This window comes from Rhodnius prolixus, unplaced genomic scaffold (genome assembly GCF_049639745.1).
Source record: "Rhodnius prolixus isolate KJV_2025 unplaced genomic scaffold, Rpr scaffold_4, whole genome shotgun sequence".
Taxonomy (NCBI): Eukaryota; Metazoa; Arthropoda; class Insecta; order Hemiptera; family Reduviidae; genus Rhodnius; species Rhodnius prolixus.
Genome location: NW_027411614.1, coordinates 39,525,502 through 39,540,697, shown reverse-complemented (window position 1 = coordinate 39,540,697; position 15,196 = coordinate 39,525,502). Strand labels below are relative to the sequence as shown.

Genomic DNA, 15,196 nt, shown 5'->3' with positions numbered 1-15,196 from the left:
TCGACTTCCACATATCAGAAATAACCAATGAAATAAGCTTACGTGATATCAGTTCCTTGGCAATGACAGTATTTGGCGTTTCACGTTTCCTGTGTATTATTTGCTTGAAAGACAAACACTTAAGTCCTGGAAACAATTCACACGTGCACCAGAACATAACAATAAGCAACAATGAACAAGGATAGAAGAAATTTACAAGTACCAATAAAATAATTACTTTTACGTTCTACTTTTAAGTCTTGCAAAACTCCAGTACCTTCTTCAGCCACACGAATAAATATCTGGAAATTAAATTATTCAATTTTTTTTGGTTTATTAAAAGTTCTAAAGAGAAGTTTAATAAATCAATGGATTAAAACCTACTTCTTCAAGAGAGGTGTCAGTTATTCCATAAGAAACAATTTTATAATTAGAAAGATTAACATCTAATGAATTACAGAGTGCACTTAAACGAGAAATATCTTTTTCTGGCAAAACATACAGTACTTCATTTCCAATGTGTTCCAAAAATTCAGCTGATGACACCGACCGCTTTATAAGTTTTGTTAAATCTAGAAATAAATTATTATCTTGTATAATAAATTTCCTAACAAGACAAATAAATATCACTGATTTCAACTTCATTTTCAACCAAATAAAGTTTTACTTATATATATATATAGGATATAAAAAAATATTTTTTAAAAAATGATTCAAGATTACATCAGAGGTTATTGGCGCCCGGAGCTTTTTTTAGCGTACTGCCGGCCTCCAGACAGTGTTCTCTCGTTACAAACAACACTTTCCATCACCGGACTGTGAGTTCTAAGAAACTCCTAAGAAGAGAAAAACTAAGGGTCAGCAGCTGGATTCGAACCCTGGACCTCCGCATGGGAGTCCAGTATGCTAACCACATAGCTAATCCCTTCCCTGCTAAGTGGGTATTTTTTTTAGAATTAATCATTTGTCTCAAGTACCATTAATTATTATTGTATTATTATTATTTTTTTTTTTTTGGCGCATCAACAGCTGAGGTCATTAGCGCCCGGAGCTTTTTCCAGTGCACTGCCGGCCTCCGGACAGTGTTCTCTCGTTACAGACAACACTGTCCATCACCGGACAGTGAGCTGTAAGAAGCTCCTAGGAAGAGAAAATCTAAGGGTCAGCTGCTGGATTCGAACCCGGGACCTCCGCGTGGGAGTCCAGTATGCTAACCTCATAGCTAATCCCTTCCCTTATTATTATTATTATTTTATTATTATTATTATTATTATTATTATTATTTTATTATTATTATTATTATAATTATTATTACTATTATTATTATTTTTAAGAACTCTACAACGAACTGCCACGAATAACTAAAAGAGATAAAATGTATATAAACATGCGCTCGACTTCGTGACCGGCGGCCATCCAATGGTAGGCCCTTAAGGGAGTACTACTGATTCTCTCGAAAGCCTACGTCAGGCATACACATAGTCGCACGGCCAACGGCGCCTTAAACGTTTAGGAGGATTCTGGGAAGAGTTGAGGCTGAGAGAGCTTGGATTTGAATGAGTTTTGAATAAGTTTGGAATGAAATTTTAGGTAACGGAGTTTTTTTTGGGGAGGGGGGCAGAAACACCAAGGAAATTTTTAAGACGGTATTAATAGTTAGGTTTGAGAAACAAAAGGGAGCTTTGACTTGCAGGGTTTTCGATTGTAAGGATTAAATGCTATGGAGGTTTGTGCGTTTGGCTTCGGAGAAAAAGGTTGAGGCGGAAGAGAAAGGGGAAGCAGAATGTCGAGTATTTGGGTAAATTTAGGGGAGGTGTATGGTGGATGTAGCATGTCAAATGCTTTGCTGCATAGATTTAGGTACTAGTTCAATGTTCTTGTCTATCTGTTTAAAAGTCTTCAGAGAAAAGTTAAATTTAAGTTTTTGACTCAAACAGACACAAAATACGTCCTGCTCAACATCTCCGTAAATGACAGATGGACAAGAGGGTGGTTTTAGGATGAACGTCAGCGTCAGGATAACAGGGCTGTGATCGGAGGATATGATCGTGGAGAACAAAAGCATCTGTGTTAAGGGCAGTGATGTTTGAACATATAAAAAAAAATCGAAGAAATCTAGACGTTTTAGGTTGGAAGTAGGCCAATAAATAGGTTGAGAAGGATATAGATTAGTAGATAGATTGAATTCAGATTGGTAGGTAGGTAGTTTAGAAGAAAGCGCTTTTAAAATCAAACAACTTCATCAATTTCTTCTAAGTGAGGCCAAGACAAATAAAAGCAATAAATAATTTAAAATATAAAACTTTAATACCTATAGTCTTAATTACAGTCACTAAATAAATAAATAAGGAGAGAGTGAGAACGCGAAAAATTACTTACCTTTTACTTTGTCGCTGCCAGCTGATTTGTTTTCTTGCATTTCTTCAATATCGCCTATCCCTAATAAAATTGCAAAAATTTTTGAGAATTTTCATTATTTTTGAAAAGTTTGGACTATTTCTTTTTTTTTAAAGAGCGGTCAAGTAATTAAAAAAGATTGGTTTTAATTCCCAATAATTTCTCTTTCCTAATAGATTTCATTAAAATTAAATATATTACTTTTTAAAACAACAATCTGCTTAATTCAGAAATTATGCAACAGTGGTAATAATACTTTTATAGATGTTTATAATGCATGGATTTGTTTAAGATGAAACATGAAAAACTTCAGTCTTCAGTGTGACTGCAAATGATTTAGATATTGGTTAACATCTAAATACTTAGAGAAATATAAAGTATTAACCTTGAACATTATCATGAAGGGATGAAGGAAACAACTCTTTTCTATGAAATGTATACGGTAGCGATCTTAATCTAAAGCTCAGATTTTACTAAGAAAAAAATAAAAAAAATTAATGGTACTTGAGACAAATGATTAATTCTAAAAAAAATACCCACTTAGCAGGGAAGGGATTAGCTATGAGGTTAGCATACTGGACTCTCACGCGGAGGTCCCGGGTTCGAATCCAGCTGCTGACCCTTAGATTTTTTTCTTCCTAGGAGCTTCTTACAGCTCACTGTCCGGTGATGGACAGTGTTGTATGTAACGAGAGAACACTGTCCGGAGGCCGGCAGTGCACTGGAAAAAGCTCCGGGCGCTAATGACCTCAGCTGTTGATGCGCCAAAAAAAAAATACCCACTTAGCAACAAATTTTAGAATAAGAACCTGAGAAGATTCACACTATATCTCTCAGTTCTTAGAACTATTTACACATATAAGAATTAGTAAAAAAAAATCCTTACAAAACTAATTTATATATTTTTAACGGAAGCTAAATTATATGTTTTACCTTCCACGCTGGAATTGTTAGGGCTCTTCTTCTGATTTCCTTCAACCTTTAAAAACAAGCACAAGAGCTAATGTTACAGAATAAATTTATTCTAACGTAAAAATGTGAAAACCATATTTTAAAACAATCAGTAAGAAAGTAGGGCTTAAATGTTAGGCTTTCTTTTAATAATTGCTTTACTTCTTGAATGTATTCCAGAATAAACCCGATATTGAAAATGTAGCAATCCCAAGAAACAGTAACAAATTAAAATGGATACCTGTTCTTTAGACGGAGCGTTCAATGTATAGGATGCTCTTTCAACAGTCAAATGGTAACCGGATCCAAACGTCCTCTTTAGAAATAAGCTAGTACCACAGCAGATAAGTTTTCCATTGGCAATTATGGCGATTCTATCTCCCAGTAAATCCGCTTCATCCATGTGATGCGTAGTTAATATTAAGGTTTTACCTATAATTTGTAATTGAAAAGGGCATCATTAAAATAAAAAAAAAAAAAATAAAAAAAAAAAAATTGGATTTACTAATTTACCTCTTTTATATTTGATGAGAAGTTCCCAGATAGATCTTCTGGAATATGGATCAACGCCAGAGGTTGGTTCATCCAAAATTATAGTTCTATATTTTAATAGTTCAATAAACTTATAACTTAATATCATAACATCAAACTTACACACTAAATAAAACAATTTCAGAAATATTACCTGGAACCGCCAATAAATGCTATGGCTACAGAAAGTTTTCGCTGCATTCCACCTGAAAGTGTTGAAGACAAAGCATCACGTTTATGTGGCAACCCTAAGTCCACTAACATTTCTTTAATTTCATTTTTAATCATTTCGGCTTTTCTCGAGCTACCACCTCTTAACATCCCATAAAACCATAGATGTTCTTCTACGGTTAATCTTTAACAGAATGTTAGAATAATAATGCAAGAGATATGAATTTGTTTAAGAAAATTTAAAAGAAAAAAGTACAAAAAAATTAGAATTTTTTTTAATCTAAATAAAATATTACCTATTAAAGAGAACATTATGCTGAGGACACATTCCCAAATTGTTTCGCACTTTATTCATATCAGTCCGAATATCAAACCCATTTATTACAGCTGTACCACTGGTGGGCGGAAAGAGCCCAGTTAACAATGAGCTAAAAGAAAATATCAAAATAACATAAGAATCTATAAATAATAAAGGAGAAAGAAACAATTGCCTTGAGTATCTTCATGATGAACATTTTTAACTTCGGCTGGGCCAACTAATTTCATCATGCTATAATATTCTCTAACTGGGTAGAGTAAATGTTATTGATATTTACTGTAGCTATAATAATACATATTATAATGGTTCGAAGGTAAAAAAAGAGAACAAAATCTGGTAAAAGTACGGGATATTCTTGTAGTGAAATCTTTCTAATTTTCAGCAGAACGCATTTTTGTTAAACATTAAATAAATTTAAATAAATCTAAATCGAAAATTTTCAATAAACAATTAATGTGAGATAACTGCCTTACATTGTGGTAGTTTTGCCAGCACCATTGAGACCAAGAAATGAAGTGATTTGCCCTTCATAAAACTTCATAGATATATCATTAACTGCCACTTTACCATTTCTAAAAACTTTTCTGAGGCTATTAACAATCACACCTGCGTTCAAATCAGTTGGATCTTTTTCAAAATTTACATTACTAGCATTTTCTGAAAGAGGATGGATATATTTGTATTAAAACAAATATTTTAAGATTAATTTATAAATTATTGTTTAAAAGAAAATAACCTCTAACGCTTTCATTATCTGCAAACACTTTTGTAACTTCTTTTCCTGACCAATAAGAAAGTGTAAAAGGAAAATACCATGGTCTTGGAATCCCATACTGTCCTTTAAAATAGAAAAAAAATTCTTTGTATTATGTTAAATCGATTGAATGCAAAATAATAAGGATATGCTTACTAACCAGGGAAAACAGCTTCTATATACCATGTTAGAACAAGGTAGATTACGAAGTCAACTATTAACATATACATCACTGAAACTAAATTAAATTCGTCATTATATATAGGGCTTCGTTGAATATTATCCCACTGCATGCCAACTCCCTGCTCTTCATAAGATGCTATATAGGATGCACCAACGCCCAAAGCAACGTTTGCCGAGAGACTCTGCAATCCAGTACTTATATATATTTAACATATGGAGTTACAAAAACTAAATTGAGATTAATGTTAAGTAATTTATAAGATTACACACAACTTATAAAAAAAATAGCAACAATGCAAATGAAGAAATAAAAATTGTTGAACTATAATCTCACCAAAAGAGTCTTGTGAAGCGGTGTAAGATATGCCATCCAACTGGCTAGAAAGAGATATGGAAGATAGAATATAACGAACATTATACCCGCGCAAGCTGCAGCAAGATTGGCTTTAGAAAAAAATACTGATATCAAAAATGCTTGAGCAATTGTAGCTAAAGCGTAGCAAAATAGAAAGAGGTACAGCACAAATGGATCACTGTTCATCAAAACTTTACCATACTGTAAACATTTATAAAAATTTATTAAAAAATAGCTTCTTCAAAAAAATCTACTTCATTTAACAATAAAGCAGTACTTACGACAAGAATTAATACAAGCGCCACTAATGTAACGCTCATAGGAATAAGGCTATCCACAAACCAACCAATCCAATGTATACCATTTCCTAATCCCATTACTCGCATGGTTTCTTTCAACCTTTGTTCCTTTTCGTAAACAATGCTTTTGACAATCATGGTAAAAGAATAAATCCATGATAACACCAGAAACTTTGGTAACGTCCTTGATATTACCATTATAAATCTAAATAAAACAAAATGCTTTTCATTTTGTTATGCAATTATTGCTAAACTTAACATTCTATTCTAATAACAAAAATAACTTTATATATACATAAAAAATAAATTACTAACTCGTCACTAATGTAACAGGGATGAGGGAATTGTTGGAAAATAATTCCAGGTAAATCCCTTCGCCCTGTTTGTTCACTAATAATACTATGGTCAATCAAATCTTGAAGATATGCAAAACCATAAGTTATGTATTTAAGATCGATTATTGGTTTTCTTCTTGGTTCAATCCTCATAAGCCTATCCAGAATGTATTCTGTGTTGTCTACACGCTCTGTGTTCATTCTACAAAAAAATAACCAATAAGTCAATTACATCTTTTATTATCTTCAAAACAAATTTAAGTAAAAGAGAAAATGTGCCTCTTTTTCAATACCTTATCTTGTAAGTAGTGAGCGGAGAAAGTTTATCCCAACCAGGAGATTCAAATTGGACTAAAGCCCACAGTTTATTGAAATAAATTAATCGCATCGCTTCGTTTTCTGCTTCTTCTGTGCTATTATAACCACGGATTTTATTCTGTTCATAGCACTAAAATATTTAAGGAATAATAAAAGATAAAAATTTAAATTACATTTTGATAAAATTCATTTCTAAAATGAGGTTAAAGTAAATGATCTCAGCGAAAATAATACATACGATTACATTCCATTTTTGTTTTTGTAAAAAAAATATATTTAATATTTAGTGTGGTCGATAATAAAAAACCAGTTTTTTCTTAAAAAATGTTGCTAGTATAAATGATGATTTTTGGCTCAATAAATGTAATGACTGTTCGGTTAAAAAGAGATGCTTAATACTAAATCTTGTATGAAAACTGGGGATCTAAGAATTATTAACAATGAAGACAATTTTTAAACACACCGCAACACATTAGTATTAAAAATATTTTAAATACGTTGTTAAAAATATTCATGCGTATTAACAATCTCCTTAACAAAAACTTACAGTTTAAAATGTTAAGTATAAGGGTTGACTAAACGCCAAAAGGTACACAAATCAGCAAGTACCCAACATTTCATTCAAGCTTAGTTGATATAATTTAAGTAATTTTGCTGCATTAACTTTTCCTTCACATTTTTTAGAATTTATTAGATGTCACAGACCCTTATGCTGGCCATTTTCATCTACAAAATATTTTTTCAAGTAGCACTGTAGATTGACTTTAATCTATAATAATCAAACTATTAATTACATGTTAAAAAGAAAACGTTATTAAAAATAAAAAAAATTATGAGGCTAAAAAAATTCACTTTTTTAAAAAATGCTTACACCAACATACATCAATGATTTTGTTTATTTTATTTATTTATTTTATTTTTAAATAAAAATCGTCGGTTTAAGTTCATTCTTCGATTAAAGTAATTGTTATTTTATGTAGTAGTCAAACGTTTATAATAATAGGTAATAATTATCTGGCTTAAACGCAAATAATATAGTTTTCTTCAATTACATTCTCAATGTAGATGTTCTTCCCACAATGTTGTATGTATGTAATATAAAATAAATAAAATATGCATATTTTTAGGACAGTAATTATTCCAGTATTTTACTATAAGTAAAATTAGGGGGACTAAATTAAATTACAATGGAGAGATGAATGTTTTTATAATCTACTTGTTATTAACTGTGAGTCATTTGTGCTCACGAATATTTCGGTAAGACGAATTCAAGACTGAAATATTGTTTTAGATCCTCCGTGATTCAAATTTAAACAGTAGCCGACTCTAACTTTGTCTTTTTCTACTTTAACAAACATGAATAAAGGGCATATTAAAGATAAATCAGAAGAATAATTTGGAATAGAGTTAAAATAAAGTACCTATTTAATAACGAAGATATAATAAACATTTTATCATAATTATAACAAAAAAATATTATAAACGAACTGGCCAGCATAAGGGTCTGTGACATCTAATAAATTCTAAAAATGTGAAGGAAAAGTTAATGCAGCAAAATTACTTAAATTATTAAAACTGTCCGGTAGGACAGTTGTATAAGGATTGATCGTCAAAAACTGCACGAAAAAGCGTAATGTTGAAAAACACCCAACTTTGACAATTTTTTTCTCTTTTTCTATAAAAGATAAAATTCCCAAATTTTCTTTAAAATAAAGGGCAAACCCTCCTTTATAGCTGTAATTTTTTCGTAATAACATAGATTAATTAGTTTTCGAGAAAAACGATGCGAAAAATGCACAAAAACTACATTTTCAAAAATTGTTGTTGTTCTTCTTCTTCTTCTCCTTCTTCTTCTTCTTCTTCTTCTTCTTCTTCTTCTTCTTCTTCTTCTTCTTCTTGTTACCTTTTTTGTAAACTGCGTAGCGCCTAAACGCACAAACCGATTTTCATGAATGAGGTGTCATTCGATTCGGAATTTTATGTAGATGTGCCTTTTGGGGGTCTCGACGCTGTACATCGAATAGGAGAGGAGTTAGCCCCCTTTATGTAAGGCCACCTCCAAAATTATTATTACTAATTACTCTGTAAATCTAAGCCCGATTTTGAAATAATTTGGTAGGATGATAGAGTTAGGGCTCCTCTACGTACCATTAAAGCGGCGATCAGCTCTTACACTTGTTAAGGGAAAGTATAGCAATCGTTTCAAATTATCGACACGAGAACCGATTGTCATGAATGTAGTGTCATTCGAATCGAAATTTTGTACAGATTTGCACTTTAAAAGTCTGAACGCTGTGCCTCATAAGGAGGGGAGTTTGCCCCACCCAAGTAAGGCCCTTTCTAAAACTATTATTACCAATATTTCTATAACGCTTAGTCCGATTTTGATAAAATTCAGCTCGAATAAGTTGTTAAAGCTCCTCTACTTGGCTGTGAAGGGCCATCAAGCTCTTGCACCTACTAAGAGGAAGTACTACAATCGTTAAAATTATCAATGGGTGGACCTATTTACATTAATGAATTGTCGTTCGATTCAAAATCTTTGCCTTTTAGGGAGAAGTACTCTAATCGCAGTTTATTTTTCTTACTCCTCTTAAGAGGAAGTACTGAAATCGCCGTTTAATTTTGCTTATTACGTACAAATACCTTCCTATTTTATTCAAAACGCTTTCTCAAAAAAATTGTTATTGAGGATGGCAACTATAATCATTCTTTAAAAAGATCTCTCCAATGGTAGTTATGGTTCCGACTTAACACCTTATCAGGTTATAATGATAGAATTGCTTATTCTAAATTTTAAAAAAATCTGTGAAGCAGATAAGTAACTTTGTAAAGTAGACAAAAATGAAAATCTATCCAAAAGGTACAAAAATCTCTTTAACAAAAACTTACAGTTTAAAATGTTAAGTATAAGGGTTGATTAAACGCCAAAAGGTACACAAATCAGCTAGTACCCAACATTTCATTCATGCTTAGTTGATATAATTTAAGTAATTTTGCTGCATTAACTTTTTCTTCACATTTTTTTAGAAATTATTAGATGTCACAGACCCTTATGCTGGCCAGATCATTCATAATATTATTTTGTTATAATTATGATAAAATGTATATTATATCTTCGTTTTTAAATAGGTACTTTATTTTAACTCCATTTCAAATTATTCTTTGGATTTATCTTTAATATGCCCTTTATGCTGAGTAGTCACATATACATGCATGTTAAAGTAGAAAAAGACAAAGTTAGAGTCAGCTACTGTTTAAATTTGAATCACGGAGGATCTAAAACAATATTTCCGTCTTGAATTCGTCTTACCGAAATATTCGTGAGCACAAATGACTCACAGTTAATAACAAGTAGATTATAAAAACATTCATCTCTCCATTGTAATTTAATTTAGTCTCCCTAATTTTACTTATAGTAAAATACTGGAATAATTAGCTGCCCTAAAAATATGCATATCTTATTTATTTTATATTACATATATATAACATTGTGGGAAGAATACCTAGATTGAGAATGTAATTGAAGAAAACTATATTATTTGCGATAAAGCCAGATAATTATTACCTATTATTATAAACGTTTGACTACTACATAAAGTAACAATTACTTTAATCGAAGAATGAACTTAAACCGACGATTTAAGAAATAAATAAAATAAAATAAACAAAATCATTGATGTATGTTGGTGTAAGCATTTTTTAAAAAAAGGTTTTGAATTTTTTAGCCTCATATTTTTTTATTATTTTTTATAACGTTTTCTTTCTAACATGTAATTAATAGTTTGATTATTATAGATTAATAGATATTACTGTCAATCTACAGTGCTACTTGAACAAATATTTTGTAGATGAAAATGGCCAGCATAAGGGTCTGTGACATCTAATAATTTCTAAAAAAATGTGAAGAAAAAGTTAATGCAGCAAAATTACTTAAATTATATCAACTAAGCATGAATGAAATGTTGGGTACTAGCTGATTTGTGTACCTTTTGGCGTTTAATCAACCCTTATACTTAACATTTTAAACTGTAAGTTTTTGTTAAGGAGATTTTTGTACCTTTTGGATAGATTTTCATTTTTGTCTATTTTGCAAAGTTACATATCTGCTTTACAGATTTTTTTAAAGTTTGGAATAAGCAATTCTATTATTATAACCTGATAAGGTGACCGTAATTACCACCGGAGAGATCTTTGTAAAGAATGATTATAGTTGCGGTCCCTAAACCATCCTCAATAACAATTCTTTTTTAGAAAGCGTTTTGAATAAAATAGTAAGGTATTTGTACGTAAATAGCAAAATTAAACTGCGATTTCAAAACTTCCTTTATGAGGAGTAAGAAAAATAAACTGTGATTACACTACTTTTCCTTCAAAGGCAAAGAGGGAAAGATTTTGAATCGAACGACAATTCATTGATGTAAATCGGTTCACTCATTGATAATTTTAACGATTGCAGTACTTCCTCTTAGTAGGTGTAAGAGCACGATGGCACTTAACAGCCACGTAGAGGAGCTTTAATCACTTCTTCGTGCTAAATTTTATCGAAATCGGACTAACCGTTATAGAAATATTGGTAATAATAGTTTTAGAAAGGGCCTTACTTGGTGGGGCAAACTCCCCTCCTTAAGAGGCATAGCATCGAGACTTTTAAAGTCCAAATCTGTACAAAATTTTGATTCGAATGACACTTCATTCATGAAAATCGGTTCACGTGTCGGTAATTTGAAACGATTTCTATACTTCCTCCTAACAAGTGTAAGAGCAGATCGTCGCTTTAATGTTACGTAGGGAAGCCATAACCCTATCATCCTACCAAATTTTATCAAAATCGGGCCAAGATTTACAGAGTAATTAGTAATAATAATTTTGGAGGAGGCCTTACATAAATGGGGCTAACTCCTTTCCCATTCGATGCACAGCGTCGAGACCCCCAAAAGGCACATCTACATAAATTCCTGAATCGAATGACACCTCATTCATGAAAATCGGTTCGCGCGTTTAGGCGCTACGCAGTTTACAAAAAAGGTAACAACAACAACAAGAAGAACAAGAACAACAACAACAATTTCTGAAAATGCCGTTTTTGCTCATTTTCAGCAACTTTTTTCTCTAAACCTATTAGATCCTAGGTTGTTGCAAAAAAATTACATTTATAAAGGAGGGTTTGCCCTATATTTTAAAGAAAATTTGGGAATTTTATCTTTTATAGAAAAAGAGAAAAAAATTGTCAAAGTTGGGTGTTTTTCAACGTTACGCTTTTTCGTGCAGTTTTTGACGATCAACCCTTATACAACTGTCCTACCGGACAGTTTTAATAAGGTTAAGCATACAATTTTAAGGTAAATTTATTCGTGAACAAATTAAAAAAAAAGAAACATTTTGATTGGGTAGAAGTCAGCAAATAGGAAGATTGGTTTCATGCGACCGTTTGGGGATGCTTACGATGAATCAGAAAGCATTATAACTAAATTGTTATCGGTTCACTTTACAAGTGTAAACAGTTAAGTGCTGCATTAAAATATGGCAACCAGAAGTAATCTATTTCCACATTTACCTATTATGAAAATTGGACATTATACTTTAGGAGAAACTTTAGGTGTAGGTTCTTTTGGCAAAGTTAAAATTGGCTCTCATAAACTAACAAATCATGAAGTGGCTGTAAAAATTCTTAACAGAGAGAAAATAAAAAGTTTCGAACTGACTAGTAATGTAAGACGAGAAATTCAACATCTCAAACATTTTCGGCACCCACACATTATTAAATTATATCAAGTAATCAGCACTGCAAGTGATATATTTATGATCATGGAATATGCTCCTGGAGGTGACATTTTTGACTATATTATAAAAAAAGGTAAATTGGAGGAGAAGGAAGCGCGCAGATTGTTTCAGCAAATAATTTCCGGTGTAGATTACTGTCACCGTCATATGAAGCAACTAGCCCTGAAAATGGATGGCGCTGTAGCGTCGTGCCTATACTCTGCCGTCAATGACAAAGATGATTAATAAGCTGTGTGTTAATTAATGTTGTAGTCTTGACTGCAGTATTGTTAATTACAAAGTTTATTACTATATCATCATTATGTCTTGATGAGTAAGAGGGCCGCGGCGATGAGTGCAGAAGGGTCTGGGCAAGAGCCCGCCTGGAGCCGTCGCTGGTGCAGATCTTGGGGTAGTAGCAAATTCTCGTGATCTAAAATCAGAAAATCTTTTGTTGGACAGAAACTTGAATGTGAAGATTGCTGATTTTGGATTTTCAAATATGATGCACGATGGAGAATTTTTGCGTACAAGTTGTGGTTCTCCTAACTACGCAGCAACAGAAGTTATTATTGGCAAACTATATGCAGGCCCTGAGGTGGATGTCTGGTCTTGTGGCGTGATTCTCTACGCTTCACTTAGTGGCAAACTACCTTTTGACGATGAACATGTGCCTATTCTTTTTAAAAAGATAACTTGTGGTTATTTTCATATTCCCAAATATTTGGATAAGTGCGCAGTTTCTCTTGTACGTAAATCCCCTGATGAGAGCATCAATTGATGAAATTAAAAATCACAAATGGTTTCAACAAGATTTGCCCTCGAATTTGCTTCCTCTTCCCAATGAAAAACGTTCAACGGTTGTCGATCTAGAAGCTGACATAGAAGTTTGTTTAAAGTTTGGTGTGCAGGTAAATGAAGTTAATGGCGCGCTTTTGAATAGAGATTCCCATGATGAACTAGCTATAGCCTATTACCTCATTGTAAACAACAAACCAATAACAGATGATGAATTCAGTCCATCTATACAGACAATCAGTCAAAATCCAATCCTTAATTTGGATTCCGAGTTTAACTTCAACAAAGGTTTGGAAAAAGATGTAAATAAACTAACTGCTAATAAAGGAGAATGGCACCTTCGAATACGGTCTCAAAGCAAACCTTGGGAAATTATGAATCAATTATTTAAAGCAATCAAGTCACTAGATTTTGAATGGAAATTAGTGGACTCATATCACGTTCATGTAAGGACAAAGAAGCCTAACACCAAAGATAAATATAATGTAATTTCCTTACAACTCTATTAAATAGATAAAAAATACAATCTTATAGACTTTAAAAGTATATCCAGTGATCTAGAAATACCACACACGAAATCGAAAATCGTCAAACTTCAACTCATTACACAAGGGGTTTTCTTCAAATGTGTGCTTCTTTAATCGCACATCTAATGCAGTACATTTTTACATAATACTTTAAAAATCAATAAGTTAATGTATTTTATTATTACATAAAACTAACATAGCAAAAACTAAACACTATACCTCCAAAAACTGTGAAATTATTCCTAAACCCTCCGGTATTGGATTGGCTCCAAACTGTGCTTGTTTAGGCATTGGACCTTCAGGAATTTCTGAACCTGGCGTTTTAGTAGATGTCATATTTAAACTGTAAACAATTGTCTAATTCTAAATTTACGAAGTAAAGCTTAATTAAAAAATTATCAATTATATATAATTAATTATTTTAAATATAGCATTTTTTAAACCAAATAAATTGAATATCAGTGTATTGAACAAATTTTTCAGATCAGTTTATTTTGTCGATGTGATAGAATAAATGGAAATTCTCAGCACCAAAATGATTAATAAACCTCTGATGGATATCCAAAACCGGTCAGGAATATAAATAGTGCAGGTTAAGAAGGATATAATCAATGATGTTACCCAGCAGTCCGGCCCATCTACACTTTCAACATACACATTATACGAGTAGTACAATTATGCATGTTATGTACAAATCTATTATTCCACAGAAACTGGATTTACACATGTTTATAAATGTCTCATATAAAAAATGAAAGACGTATTATGGAGATAGATATGTAAATTAAATTTTACCAATTGTAAGTGAAATTCTAAAAACCGTTCTGAAAGAAAAACCATTCATTATTACATAATAAAGTAACAAGGCAGAACGAACTTTGACATCGAAAATGAAATGATAAGGTGATTTTGTTTTCATTTCCGATTGCTCAGAGATGAAATAAACACACGTTCTCCCTGAATTTTTTTTTTTAAAGGAGATACTCATTAAACATTATGTAATAAATACAAAAATCTGAATCTTATTTTATTAACAAATAAATATTCTCTCACTTTTTTGCAGTCCTGCGCAGAAGAACCAAATAATTATTCAGATCCATGGTAATGTTAGAATATTCTGGGTTCAAAAACTTTTGTCCTACGGATGAATTTAGGAATCCCTGAAATATTTATGTCATATAATCATTGTAACTGAAATTATATCATAAATGATTGAAAAAAAAAAAAAACTTATAATACAATAATCTAATTCAGAATAATAGATATACCTGAATTGAACGAAGATTAGTTATATAAGTGCTAGGGACATCTCTATTTAATGGAAAAATTTGATTGGTCCATATTTCTAGCAAATTTTTCAGCAAGATCATGGATTCAAAGGATTCATTGACACGCTTCATAATTCTTTCGGTGGCAGGTGTTACTGGGGTGAACAAAATTCTTCCACTAAATATAAGGAATATATTTTATACATTTATCTTTTAAATCTTAATATTGTTTCAAACAATGACACTGC

The 15,196-nt window shown here is 31.8% G+C and overlaps 1 protein-coding gene and 1 pseudogene across 9 annotated transcripts in view; one reads left to right on the top strand and one right to left on the bottom strand.

The window, feature by feature from the left end:
- The window catches only part of LOC141456259 (phospholipid-transporting ATPase ABCA1-like), a 39,470-nt gene that overhangs the window by 18,326 nt on the left and 5,948 nt on the right, over positions 1-15,196 (bottom strand). For 7 of the 9 annotated variants that reach the window (XR_012459677.1, XM_074132064.1, XM_074132068.1 and 4 more), the window contains exons 10-28: positions 14,949-15,126; positions 14,734-14,840; positions 13,900-14,023; positions 6,568-6,722; positions 6,255-6,476; positions 5,922-6,144; positions 5,620-5,841; positions 5,263-5,467; positions 5,085-5,186; positions 4,822-5,005; positions 4,326-4,457; positions 4,013-4,213; positions 3,841-3,926; positions 3,569-3,759; positions 3,310-3,355; positions 2,359-2,418; positions 364-551; positions 218-281; positions 43-126 (exon numbers count right to left, since the gene is read on the bottom strand). Coding sequence is in view for 8 of the 9 variants with exons in the window: in XM_074132064.1 (XP_073988165.1) it covers positions 43-126; positions 218-281; positions 364-551; positions 2,359-2,418; positions 3,310-3,355; positions 3,569-3,759; positions 3,841-3,926; positions 4,013-4,213; positions 4,326-4,457; positions 4,822-5,005; positions 5,085-5,186; positions 5,263-5,467; positions 5,620-5,841; positions 5,922-6,144; positions 6,255-6,476; positions 6,568-6,722; positions 13,900-14,023; positions 14,734-14,840; positions 14,949-15,126 (2,774 nt within the window). In the remaining variant the exon portion in view is untranslated. The remainder of the gene's footprint in view (positions 1-42; positions 127-217; positions 282-363; positions 552-2,358; positions 2,419-3,309; positions 3,356-3,568; positions 3,760-3,840; positions 3,927-4,012; positions 4,214-4,325; positions 4,458-4,821; positions 5,006-5,084; positions 5,187-5,262; positions 5,468-5,619; positions 5,842-5,921; positions 6,145-6,254; positions 6,477-6,567; positions 6,723-13,899; positions 14,024-14,733; positions 14,841-14,948; positions 15,127-15,196) is intronic. The other 2 variants (XM_074132066.1, XM_074132067.1) reach the window with 2 other exon arrangements.
- LOC141455513 (5'-AMP-activated protein kinase catalytic subunit alpha-2 pseudogene) lies at positions 12,116-13,794 on the top strand (annotated as a pseudogene).